Raw genomic sequence first — 12,966 nt, 5'->3', positions numbered from 1 at the left:
TAGTGCAACAAACAGAGTGAAGGTGGGATGAGGTTATCTGTGGGAATGTCTCTTCCTGCTGGCATTGGGACACTGTGCTCATCCATGTTAGGCTGTGTCTTCCCACTCCATTCTTTGCAAGACTTACTCCTTTGCCCTCCACCCATCCAGAGGGAAATACAGACTGGTCCTGAGCTTGGGAACAGAGTAAACCTCCCCAGGGAAATCCGTGCTGTAAAACAATACCCAGTTATTTGACTAGCACAAAACAGGTCTGTGTTGGGGAATTGATTCCTTGTTTTTAAGAGGTTCTACCCATATCTCTTGGAAAAAATGCAGAATAACCTGTTTCCAGTCCAGTATCAAGAGCTTGTAGCCGCTGTGGAAGAAGCAGAGCATCATTTATAACTCCTTGGAAGAAAGTAATCTCACAGGGCTAGACACCTGTTTGTGTGTTAGAGACACACTTTGTTTTAACCCTTGTGATCCATGAACTGTGGCTTTGTCCCTTCATGCGTTAATTAGCAGCAAGATCCCCTGGCTTGCAGAAAGCACATGAAAACTTTGAGTTGTTTCGAGTGTTTGTAACTAAAGGTGCCGTGAAAATACTCTGATGTGTACAGGTTTGGTTTTTTCCCTTCTCAAGGCACAGGATTTTGGTTAATCTAAGGGGTAAAGGCCCTACAGAAGCAGCAAACTCCTCGTCAGAGGCTTTCACCAGGAAATTAGGGATTGTATCTGAGCTCAGGTTTTGCTTCTAGGAAAGTTGCGTTTGCAGTGTAGTAATCACATAAAGCTTTATAGTGTGTGCTCTGGGAGTTGAGTATCAGATGTTTCCTGGTATAGCCAGTGATTTCCTGGTAGCCAGGGAACATGTCCAGGTTCACTGAGTACCTGGAGTGTTAGCAGTGGCAGGTGCAGCAAAGCCAAGACCTCCCCTCTGAACTGGCTGAGCAGTGTATTTGGGGTTTTGTCCTCTTGCTCAGAGCTTTGAGTGACTTTCAGCAGAATAGCAAATGCAGATCTGCTGTGCTTTGTGGCTGCATAGAAACCATGGCAAGACTTCAACCCCAGGTTTTTTTGCTCCAGCACCAGCAGTTTAAGAGGTTTTTAGCTTTGCTTTTTTCCTGTCTAGACTTACTATAGTTAGAAAATCATCTTCAACCAGAATTCTGAAACAGCTGCTGCGCAGTTCAGAGACTTTCAGTGTCTTGGACACTTGGCAAGTGTCACTTCATAATTCACAGCACTTGAGTGTGCCAGAGTGAGCCCTTGTTTCAGTCTTGCATGCAGTGTACCTGCAGATCAGCTCCAGTTTGCTTCCAAGCTGCATCTTCTGGCCTGGAATCAGCTTTAAGTGATACTGAGTTGGTTTTTACTGAGGCTTTACCTTAAATGTCTTCTTTCCATCACATGCTTTCTTTACCAAAGCTACTTGTGCAGCATTTGTGAATCTGTAGGGGTTGTAGTATTTGATCCTGTTGCATTAATCCAGTGTTGAAATCAGGAGCTGATGATTTGTAGCTTGAAGACTAATTGGTAGAATTTGGGATGTTCTTCATGTACTTCTGCCTCAGCTTTTTTTGCCCAGTCCTGAAGTCTCTTCATGAGAAGGCACAGTCAGGATGAACCTTTACAGTGGGCTGGCTGTTAGCACACAGATTGACACACACTCAGGTGTTGCTACATGTCAAATCATTGGGCAAGATTGGTTATTAGAAACCCAAATTGGATCCCATTATAGGCTCCAGCTTTCTGGCTGAACTAATATCATCCTTGAGTTGGTCACACTGCTGTGAGGGCGTTCTAGGAGTCTCAGAAAGAGCTGCCAGCAAAATGTCTTGTTTGCAGTTGAAGTTTTGGGCCTTGTGCTGTGCAGAATGGGCACTGCTCTTGGGGACAGAAGATTGCAGGGTGTGCATCATTTGCATTAAGCTGCTGAGCTGCCATTAACTCTGTGTGTGTGTGTGTGTGTGTGAGACCTGCTGCAGTGCCAGTGGGGTTTGTGCTGTGCTCTCACACGTGCTCCTTCCTCCCTCAGCCGTGCACTGAGCTCATGGGGTAGGAACTACAAGAGTTATATCAAATAGTCGTAGGACAATCTAATCTCTCCCAGTGGATTGAGGAAAGGCTTCAACTAATTCTCTGTTTTTAACTGACTAGTTCAAGCTTTACTTTGCTTCTTTTAACTAGAGGCTGTTGCGCTGTCTGGGTGTCTTAAAATGTAGCTAATGCCTAAGTGAAAGAAATTGGGAATTCCTTGCATTGTATAGAAATCTAACCTATTTTCATTTTTCTTTTAAGTTATTCCTTATTGACTTTGGTTTGGCCAAAAAGTACCGAGACAACAGGACAAGGCAACACATACCCTACAGAGAAGACAAAAACCTCACTGGCACAGCTCGGTATGCCAGTATCAATGCACACCTTGGCATTGAGCAGAGGTGAGTCCAGGGGCATCTGGGTAAACTCTGAGTGTCTGAACTCATTCTGGGTGCATAACTGTGTCCATCCCTTTGCAAATTCTCCTCTTTGTGCAAGGGTGGGGGGAAAATCCAAGCACCTCATTTGCCTCTTGAACAGACTGTAAGTCTCACAGACATGAGGTGGCTGTTCTGCATGCAGTTAGGGCTGTTTTCAAGGCTAAGCCATGCTTTGATGTGGATCTGTCAGAGGAGCTTCCCAAATGGAATAGAAAATAAAAAATGTTGCTGATGTGTTGGTACCTGTTGAGACCACTGCTGACTGGCTTGAGGTGCCTTCCTGTAACCAGAAAAGGTGTTCTCAAGCTGTGTCTGTGTCCTGTTTTCTCACTCTCTTCAAGCTAATAAACTATTGTTTCTTCTTTTGCCTGCAGGCGAGACTTAAATATCTTACCCTTCACTCACACTGTGCTTTAGTTTCTGGTGTAGTCAGTCACGTGTCTTATAGTACACATGTGGATATGTTTGTATGTTTGAGCTTTGCTTAATCAACAAACACATTTTTATCATCTGGATCAAAAACATAAGTGCTCCTACAGTGTTTCCTGCCAGTGAGGAGAGCACTGCAGGTTGTTTGCAAGTGAGATACAAAGTGGTGATGCCTCTGTTCTCTTCCTCACCTGTGTGCCTGAATATCCTGATGCACAAGTGTAATAGTATGGATTTGCCACATGACACTGAGGGCTCTTGGATAGTTAAAACTTCCATGAATGTCTGTGGCTCTGACCTTCCTTTTAATCAAGGTGGGAATGGCAGAATTTCTAGTGGTCAACTTCAACAGAACATGTAATTCACAAATAGTTGGTGCTCTAGAATGCTCCAGGTTTCCTCTTTGCTTTAATTTCCATGAGGTTCCTTAGGGGTATTTTATTGCCTGTCAGTGTCATTATTTAAGCCTATTTGACATGTGGGTCAGGGAGGGTAAATGACAGGTGTCATTCCTGAAGGAATCACATTTCTTACATCCCAGAGTGTTCTGGTATGGGAATAGCTGTGCTGAGAGTGAAAGAGGGACCTGCAAAGGGCTGTTGCTTTTGAGTTTAGTTGGAGGTCTTACACCATATCTGCTGGTAATGGGAGTTAGATTATAATTAGAGATGTAGCTCTGTGCATGCTGAAGCTGCTAAATTGTCTAGTTCAAGCCAAGAGTGAGGCAAACAAGGAATACTTTCCTATAATCAAGAGAAACCAGTTCTGAAGCTTATGGCAGAATATTTCAGCCATTACTCCTGTACTTTTATCTGTTCTGGAACATGTTTTCCTATAGGTAATGACAGCTGTGCTCAAGGAGCTGTTGGCAATGTTACCCATGTCTTGGTTTAGTAGTGGAGAATATTGTCCTGTTCCCCAAATCCTGAAAATCACTTTTATATGCTCAAATGTGATGTATCCGTTACAGATTGACAGAACTGAATCTTTCCTACTACAAAATCACGACATAAACATTAAAACAATGGGGAATGGAGACTGTTAATCCCTTTATTGCGAACATCATTTTATGTCATGGCCCCAGACAGGTTCACTGAATCCTGTGGGTGATTAAAATCTGCAGTTCCAATGGAATTAGCAAGTTTTTGCTGGCTGGACTTTGTGGTCTTACTCTCATTTTTCCTCCCTCTGCCTTCGTGGTTTCATGTTGCAGCTGAGATGATCTCAGAGCTAGCTGCTGTCAAGAGGAGGGAACTAATCTCCTCTTCCCTGACCTCTGAGCACATTAGTGCTTTGGGGGGGGGCTTGTGGTAAAAGCTTTAGGGAGCCAAGCTGATTTTCTGCTGGGATAGCTTTCCAGCTGTTCCCCACAGAATCAGATAGCTGGCACAGGAGTGGAGGGTGATTCTGGGGATGATTAGTGGTTATATTGGGTTGGTTATGACATAAAGCAGCACTAGCAGCTTCTTTCTTCTCATATCAAGATCTGGAGATAGATCTGTCCAAGTTCTCACTTCAGGGAGCTGTTTCACCCTCTCCTGGATGCATAACCCTGTTTGCAGTGTGGCTCTCCCCTCCCTGGAGTAAGTGCTTAGTCTTTCTGCCACCACTTAAATCCTTTCCTTGCAGATGTAGGTGGCACAGCAGCAGCAACACTCAAGTTCTCTCCAGAAGGGAGCTGGGAGGAGAAAAGTACGTTATTCTGCTGTCTCCTGTTAAATAGATGTCAGCTGCAGGGGGGCAGTCAGGAAGAATCTGATTTTACCACAGCTGGGAAGAGGCAACTTTGCCAAGAGGAAAAAAATCCTGGAGAGTTTCTCTCACTTGAGTGAACTGTACCAGTGTTAGCACTCAGGAGAGCTGTGTAGCAAAGTGTGGTGGTGTTTCTGTGGCTGAAGGGTGGATGTGGGATGCATGTGCAGTACAGAAAGCATTTGAGCCCTCTCCTGTGAGCTTGTGTGCAGGTTCTCAGTGAAGTCTGTGCATGGATCACCTTGGAGTTCTCCAGCTGCCCTGAAACAGCCTTCTCATAGGAAGAGAGCAAAGGCATCTTTTTTTTTTCATTTTCCAAAGATTTCTTTCCCAAATTAATGTACCTGCAGATGGAAACTTTGAGCACACAGTACCTAGTGAGTGTTCCTTGATTGGAAAACTAATAGGATCTTTCACTTGGGAAGACTTCCAGTGGAATTATGAACACCTTGGTGTCTTGGCTGTATTTAGAAAGAGACCTTAGCACTAAAGCTTAGGGTTTATTCCTTAGCTCTGTGTTATTTACATTGGGAATGTTTGCACTGTGGAATGGCAGAATGGGTAATTCTCTGTGTTCTCCTCTCCCTGCAGTCGTCGGGATGACATGGAGTCTCTAGGCTATGTATTGATGTACTTTAACAGAACCAGTCTGCCTTGGCAAGGATTAAAGGTAGGTTGTGGTGCCTTTTTTCCCCCCTCCCTGTGATTTTTTTCATGTTTGGGGATCATGCCTCAGCCTGCTGGTCAGCAGAGATGGCTTTATATAATGTTTAGCTGCAGTTGTACAAAGCAGCTTTTCCCCAAAGCACATGGTATTTATAGTGTGGAATAAAGGTTCTTTCTGCCTCTTACCATGTGTGTTGTTAGACTGCCTTAAAACTTATGCTAAACAATAGCTTACATCATCTTTGCCAATGATTATTGTCCTGGTGGAGGCTTAGCCCATTTGGGAAATAGAAAATAACATTGTTAGTGGCTTTTGGAATGAGAGAGAGCATGGAAATAATCTCTTGCCTAGCGAGTTCAGCCTCAGTGGTATCTTCACTGCAGGTTATGGCAGGGCTGAGTAATTATTAGCTGCAACAGGCTTGTTCCAGTGTTTCCATGTATGGCAGCCAAGCACCAGCATGGCAAATATTCCTTACTTCTCTAGATTTCAGGGAGTTGTTTTCAGGTTTTAATTGTTTTTTCTTCCTCGTTGTGGGAGTTGTGTAACTCCAGTGGTGTTGCAGCTGTAAGGCAGCAGCCTGTGGGACCCTGGAACTCTTCAGCTGCAAATGAATGCACCAGGGGCTTACTGAAACACCCTGAATGGGGCACTGAGTGGGAATTAACACAGCCTTGGCAGTGGGAGTGCCAGTCTGGTGTGTTGAGTGGACAAAAGCAGCAGCTAGAACTACACGAGGTGTGCCATGTGATGGAAGCATTAGACTGCGACAAATGGTATTAAACTGTGTCCAAACCTTAATACCAGATTGACCTTCATTCTCTTTGCAATAAGAGTGTGGGACTTGGAGATTTCACATCAAATACTTCTGGTTGACCAAAGGATTTTTGTCATTTTTTTTTGTTTGCTGCTGTCCTTGTTAACCCAGTGTTGCGCAATATCTCTTATGTTGTGACCTACATGTTCCACAGGCTGCAACAAAGAAGCAAAAGTATGAAAAGATTAGTGAAAAGAAAATGTCCACTCCTGTTGAGGTTTTGTGTAAGGTAAGAGGTTCCAAGTGATGTCATACTGGCAAATGGAAGTTCTGTTCTTGTTTGTTTTGTTGTTGGTGTTTTTTTGTTTCAAGCTAGAGCCAGTTTATTAGATAGACTCACATGGCATTTGCTGCTGAATAATACTTCTCTGGCAGGCTCTGGGTGTCTTGTGTTTGACCACCCAGCAAGACTGTGACTGTGTGTAACAGGGCTGGCGTTTGCTGCTGTTTCCTGGCAGAGTGCATGCCACCAGCACTCAGGTCTCACTGCCTGTTGGCTGTGCAGCCTCTCCCGCTCTCTTAGGTGAGGCTCATTCATTTCTTCAGCTTCCACAGTGCAAGTTTGACATGTACAAGTGAACAAAAAACCAAGGTAGAGCTGTCTGGCTAGGCCACATACACTTGTTTCTGCCTCTGCAGAATGGTTTGTGTTGTCTTCTCTCCCTCAGAGGCTGAAGTGGAGTTGGATCCAAGTGATCTTTAAATCCATGTTGCAGGATGATGTTTTTCCAGTGTTGTCCTTTGGGTCTTGAGATTTCTCTTGCACTGTGGCAGCCACATGCTTGTTAACAAAGGCCCTTGAGGACATGGGGTAGTTGTGACATATCAACAGCACCAAGGATTGCACATCTCTAAACCCTTAGTCTGACAGCATCTTCCAAACTGAACTGGTCAGAGAATCACAGTCTGGTTTGGGTTGGAAAAGACCTTAAAGATCATCTCATCCCACCCCCTGCTGTGGGCAGAGACACATTCCCCTAGCCCAGGTTGCTCCAAGCCCCATCCAGCCTGGCCTGGAATACTCCCAGGGATGTTACACCCTGTGTTTCTGTACAGCTCTGTGCTGGATTCATTTCCCTGTGTACAGTTAGGCTTTAATATGGCACTAAAGGTGTAAACATGTAAGACAGGGAACCTTTGAAGGTTCTCCTGATTTCAGTTTCCACCCTCAACGCTGGTAACTGACCTTGCCTCTAGCATGCTCAAGTGGATTATCGAGGAAACAAGAGTGGAATCTCTTAAGAGACAATTAGCACTTATTATCTTAGAGACCCAGATAATAACAACGAGGTTTAATTAGGGTGAAGGAAGAGCTTTATAAATAAGTTGTATGGTGAAGGTGTTGGCAGCAGAGAAGTTGTGATTGCAGAACAGGCATCAGGTAACAGTTTGGGGCAGGAATGTCTACCTGGGGCCCTGATCCAATCCACTGTCTGAAACACAGAATGAGTTAACAACTGGGGCAAAGTGGAATTAATTCACAGCTATTAGAGGCAGAAATACATCTTTTTGCCTACTTCTGGGGTTGTTTAGAAGCCATGGCTTGATTAACACTGTTGATTTACAGGGATTCCCTGCAGAATTTGCCATGTACCTGAACTACTGTCGTGGCCTGCGCTTTGAAGAGGCACCAGATTACATGTATCTGAGGCAATTATTCCGCATTCTTTTCAGGTCAGTCTCCAAGTGGAGAAGTACAGACACTTGTCAGGGCCTCACCTGTTGGGAACTGCTCTGTGGGAGCTGCACTGCAGAGAGCTGCTCCGTGTGTGTGTGGTGGTAGGGAGTTCTGTGCTCCTTTCCTTCATTTCAGTTGGAAAAGCTGTTTAAAGGACCTGAAAATATTCAATATTCCATGTTAAAGGAAAAAGATTCTTGTTTGTGCACTGTGTGATGTGATCACCAGTCCTAAGGGGCTAGGCCTGTGCTTCAGGTGCTGTTGCAAGGAGCTTAAGGAATTGACCCCTTGGTACAAGTCTTTGAAGGTTTTTATGTTTGGAAATTGGTGATGGGACACTGTGGTGCCCAGGAGATGGATTGCAGTGGAGAGGGATAGTGCTGCTTCCCTGAGCTTGTTAGAGCAACCTGAACATAAATTCAGCCTCGTGGAGAGAACAGCATCAGTCCAAAGAAGGGCTGGTGCTGATCCCTGGAGTCTGGTGCTGATCCCTGGAGTCTCCCTCCAGGTTCCTGGAATCCAAAGCACTTTCGGTTCAGTGCTGTACAATGCTGCAGCCTCTCCTTGAGATTATACATATCATTTGAAGCTCAGAAGCTCAGTGGTGAGGTGAGCTGGGAGGAAGTGCTGCTCCCACCAGTGCAGACCTTAATGTAACCAGTGAGGAAACACCTCTAGATGGTATTTGGGCTTCCTTCAAGAATCCCTTTAAGTTAGTAATACTTAGCATTTCTATACCATTCCTAATCTCTAAAGCAGCTTACAAAAGAGTTATCCTCTAGTCCTGGGACTTCAGGCTTGGTATTAGCACTAAGGAAGTTACGATGTGTTACAGTGAAGCATTTCCCTGTTTTGCAGGACCTTGAACCACCAATATGACTACACATTCGACTGGACAATGTTAAAGCAGAAAGCAGCACAGCAGGCAGCCTCTTCCAGTGGGCAGGGGCAGCAGGCCCAAACCCCCACAGGCAAGCAAACTGACAAATCCAAGAGTAACATGAAAGGTTAGTAGCCAAGAACCAAGTGACGTTAGAGGCAAAAACAAATTACCTGAATTTGGACCCTGGCAGAGATTCAAGTGTTAGCTCAAGGAGGTGGTGGAAAACACAACATTTGGCTGTGAAATGGAAACAAAAAAAAAATAAAACAAAAAAAAAGCAACCAAAAAGCAAAACCAAAAAGACGTCCTTGGAGAATTTGACTACTAACTTTATACCCCAAAAATGTCCTTGTTCTTCATATCATTTCTTCTGGGGATGTTGGGTCATTTTAACCACTGCATCTTTTTTGCTCCTGCATTAACCACTTTCCAAAAAAAAACAACAAACTGACTTGGTGTTGGGAATGTGACATTTTTATTTCTTTTGATATATATATATATATATATACACACACATATATATATTTATATATATGTAAATATATAAGGCAATCCAAAATCCTAGACCTAACACTTCTCAAGGGAGAATCCTCATGGACTAGGGAAGGATCTAGAGACTTTGGGTTCTGCTCTGTTGCAGCTGGTACAGTGCTGTGGGTTTGCTTCTGTTCTGTATGCCTCAAACATGGGGAACAGAAAATTGTGACTGTTCTGGCTTCCTCCAGTGGGTTTACATTGAGACATTTGGTCCAGACTCAAAGGAAAGGACCAGTGAGCTCAGGATGTCTTGCCTACATCTAGGTGTAACCCCAAACTGCTGTGGACTGCCAGGTCACAATTCTCTGCAGTATCTGGATGCTCTGGGTGGGGCTTCAGGTTCTTGATGGTTTTGAATGTTTCAAGGTTATGGTTTCAAAGGGAAATGTTGTGACATGTTCAAGATGTAATTGTGTGCAAACTGAAAACTGAGTTCTGAAAAGGCAAATGATTTTTTCCATGTGATTTTGAAGCTTTTGAAATTGAGTTTTGTGATACAGATTTGCTAGTGTTGATCTGGTAAGTCACTAAAAGTACCACAGCTTTTGACTGTTACAGTCTGAATAAAACCAGTTCTTCAGGCTGAGCTGTGGATAAAACTGAAGCTAATGAGATTGAGACCAGAGAAGCAAGGCTTAAATTCTGTACTGAGCCATTCCTAGGTACTTGCTTCTCTTCAGTACCTCATCTATCATTTTTAGATGTACAAAATTACAGATTTGGCTAATTTGACAGAGGTGGAAGTCAAGGAAATGCAGAAGTATTTACAATAAGCTTCTCAAACATTGTTTTTCATGTATTGTGGCAGCATTCAAACCCTACCAGGTGTCTTTAGTCCAAACAGCTGTCCAAAGTGTACCACTTCATCCAGAAGAAATGAAGTAGTAAAGTAGTAGTAAAGTAAAGAAGTAGTAAACCTGCTGCTCTTCCCAAGTTTGAAATGGTTTCTCGAGGAAAAAAGTGCCACTAAATGTCAGATTTCTGGCTTATTGAGTCCTGCTCGTTTTGCTGGAGCTGAGAGATGTCACAGTGCTGAAGGCTCTAAACCACTTCCCTGAGCTGAAGCACCAATGTGTAGCAGACTGGGTGATTCAGCATCTAGGCTTAGGTTTCTTCCTCCAACACAGAAGCTCTGACTGAAGTTCAGAACCCAACCCAGTGCTGGGGTGTGGAGAGCAGGAGATAACCTTAGCAAAAATGCACATTCTTCTCAGCAGCTCATGCTTAAAGTGAAGTCTTGCAGGAGGTGATGATGTGCGAGGAGAACCTGCCCTGAAAATGAAGCTGTGTACTCTGGAAATGTTGTTTTGCTGATGAAGTGTTCTGAGGTTTAATGGGCTGCTCTCCTGGCTCAGGCTGTCTCTGACCAAGTGCTGTGTGTGAGGGAAGAAAAGGTCATTAAAACGATGATCTGCCTTCGCCTTGCAGTGATGCTTTAGTGCTGACAGGCAGGAGGGACAGGGAAGCTGCCATGGAGCCTCATGGACCATTCCTGCACCCTGATGGACACTCCTTGTCACTCTGTCCTTTGGCAGCAAGACCCAGTGGTGAAATTCCCAAGTTTTAGCAGAATTTCATTGGCTTTTGGATGGACTAAGAGCCTTTTGAGGGAAGGACTTTCTTCCCTCCCCACCACAAAGAACTGTGACCTTCGGATCGATGAAACTGCAGTGCCAGCAAAGCATGAAGTGGGGAAGGACTTTCTTCCCTCCCCACCACAAAGAACTGTAACCTTCGGATCGATGAAGCTGCAGTGCCAGCAAAGCATGAAGTGATGCTTGGCAGGCAAACACCTGAAGACTTCAGATGCTTAGTCTCTTCATCACAGTGAAGATTCCAGATTTCTAAATTCCTCCATGCCTTTTTGTGGGAATTATTGCCTCCTAATGAAGATGTTTTGCATCTTCCCTCCCCACCACAAAGAACTGTAACCTTCGGATCGATGAAGCTGCAGTGCCAGCAAAGCATGAAGTGATGCTTGGCAGGCAAACACCTGAAGACTTCAGATGCTTAGTCTCTTCATCACAGTGAAGATTCCAGATTTCTAAATTCCTCCATGCCTTTTTGTGGGAATTATTGCCTCCTAATGAAGATGTTTTGCACTCAGCTAAGCTCAGGCAGGAGGCTGTGTGGCTTCTATGCTCGTGCCACACTGAAGATTTGTCACATACCTGGTTATTTTTGCCAGACTTCAGTTAAATTCTCTTGTAGTTGCTGTAGCAAAGCCTGTGAGGAAGTGTCTTAAAAGGCTTCACAGTGTCAAACTGTACCCTCTGGTGACCAGATCCAGTTCAACAGGAGTTATGGAAATAGCAATTTACAGGTGCATTTATTTATAAAGTGCAAGTGCTGTTGAGGATGTGCATGTGGGTGGTGTTCAGACAGTGACCAGAGAACCACATGACTTGGATTGTTTGGACAGTGCTCACTTACAGGTACTCTTGGTTCCTTAACTCCATATTAAATCATCTCACTGACTCCTGTAGTTACTCAGGCTGAATATTGTTTGGTTCCAGAGTAGCCTGTTCTGGCCATGACCATTTTTATATTTTAATTTCCCCTGGAACTCTGTGCAGTGTCTTTTGTAACAGCAAGATCAGCTGGTTTTGAACTTGGGAGAGGTGACCTGTTTCAACAGACAGAGCCTCTCTGCTGACTCTGGGAAGTTTGGCTCTCAATCTCTTGACAGTGCAGCAGTTGTTCAGGTGTGATTTGTAGCAGTGCTTACAGTCAGCTTCTCTCAGTCATAAAACTGACTCAAGCAGTCAATCTCCAGGATAAAGTCTACCAGTTCCATTTGAGAGGTGCTTTTAATTGGTGCCAGTGCAGAGGTCTGTGAGCCTGTCAGCAGTCCATTAGCGTTCCCTGGACACCCATGGTCGTGGCAGCGTTGCTCAGAACACAGTTTTCTGCTTGAGAATTAGCCAGTTGACAACTAAATACTTCTCACTGCTTGTCTGGAGAAGCACAGAAAGTTTGAGCCCTTCAAGTTGAGGAATTCTTAGGGTATGACAGTACAGTTGCTGCTCCCCCATCAGATCAGATCTGCAGCTCTGGTAGTCATAAAGCAATTTGAGTAGCCCTCACGTAGCACAGAGATGATCAGAGTTTTGGGTAACGCTCCAGAGGGACAAGCAGTGATGAATGTGCAGGTTTGAGCTGGCCTTGCTGTAGGGAAGGAGCTGTTAAAGAGATGCCAATGGACTCCTCAGCACATTCTTCATACCAGCAGTGCTGTGTGTGCTGCTTGACAATGCCAATGGACTCCTCAGCACATTCTTGATACCAGCAGTGCTGTGTGTGCTGCCTGACGTCCCATCTGACAGCTCTGCTGGGCTGTGCCTTAGCAGCACTTGCACGGGGTGTTGTGGGTTGAATCAGCTCCCTGTTACCCTCTGGAGGTGTAGATGGACATTCTCTTGCCCATTTGTTAGCATGTCCTTTGTCCTCACACTCCCATTTTTCATTGGGAATGTTCAGCCTCCTAAAGCAATGAGCTGATGTGTTTCTTTCCACACTCCTCCTTTGTTGACTTAGTTTTGGCTGCTTTGATGGAGAAAGTGGTTCAAATGATGAGTCAGTGTTTGCTGCTGAACACACTACATGGAAAATCAGCATAAGGAAGGGTCAGGGAACGAAGGAATGGGTTTTCTGTGGGAATTTGCACTCAAGTGGGAATGGCTGTCCTAGTTCTGATGCAAGATTTTTTTTTAGTGCTGGATCAAGAGAGTTGTCCTTCAG

At 44.5% G+C, this 12,966-nt stretch overlaps 1 protein-coding gene across 2 annotated transcripts in view; it reads left to right on the top strand.

The window, feature by feature from the left end:
* CSNK1A1 (casein kinase 1, alpha 1) overlaps positions 1–8,817 on the top strand; it is a 14,099-nt gene extending 5,282 nt beyond the window's left edge. For both annotated transcript variants that reach the window (XM_009081476.1, XM_009081475.1), the window contains 5 exons: positions 2,284–2,423; positions 5,235–5,313; positions 6,282–6,356; positions 7,695–7,801; positions 8,664–8,817. In XM_009081476.1, the coding sequence (XP_009079724.1) occupies positions 2,284–2,423; positions 5,235–5,313; positions 6,282–6,356; positions 7,695–7,801; positions 8,664–8,817 (555 nt within the window). The remainder of the gene's footprint in view (positions 1–2,283; positions 2,424–5,234; positions 5,314–6,281; positions 6,357–7,694; positions 7,802–8,663) is intronic.
* Positions 8,818–12,966: the final 4,149 nt, after the last annotated feature.

This window comes from Acanthisitta chloris, unplaced genomic scaffold (assembly GCF_000695815.1).
Source record: "Acanthisitta chloris isolate BGI_N310 unplaced genomic scaffold, ASM69581v1 scaffold3559, whole genome shotgun sequence".
NCBI classification, from domain to species: Eukaryota; Metazoa; Chordata; class Aves; order Passeriformes; family Acanthisittidae; genus Acanthisitta; species Acanthisitta chloris.
The sequence above is the reverse complement of the archived record's forward strand: the minus strand, read 5'-3'. Positions and strand labels throughout refer to the sequence as shown.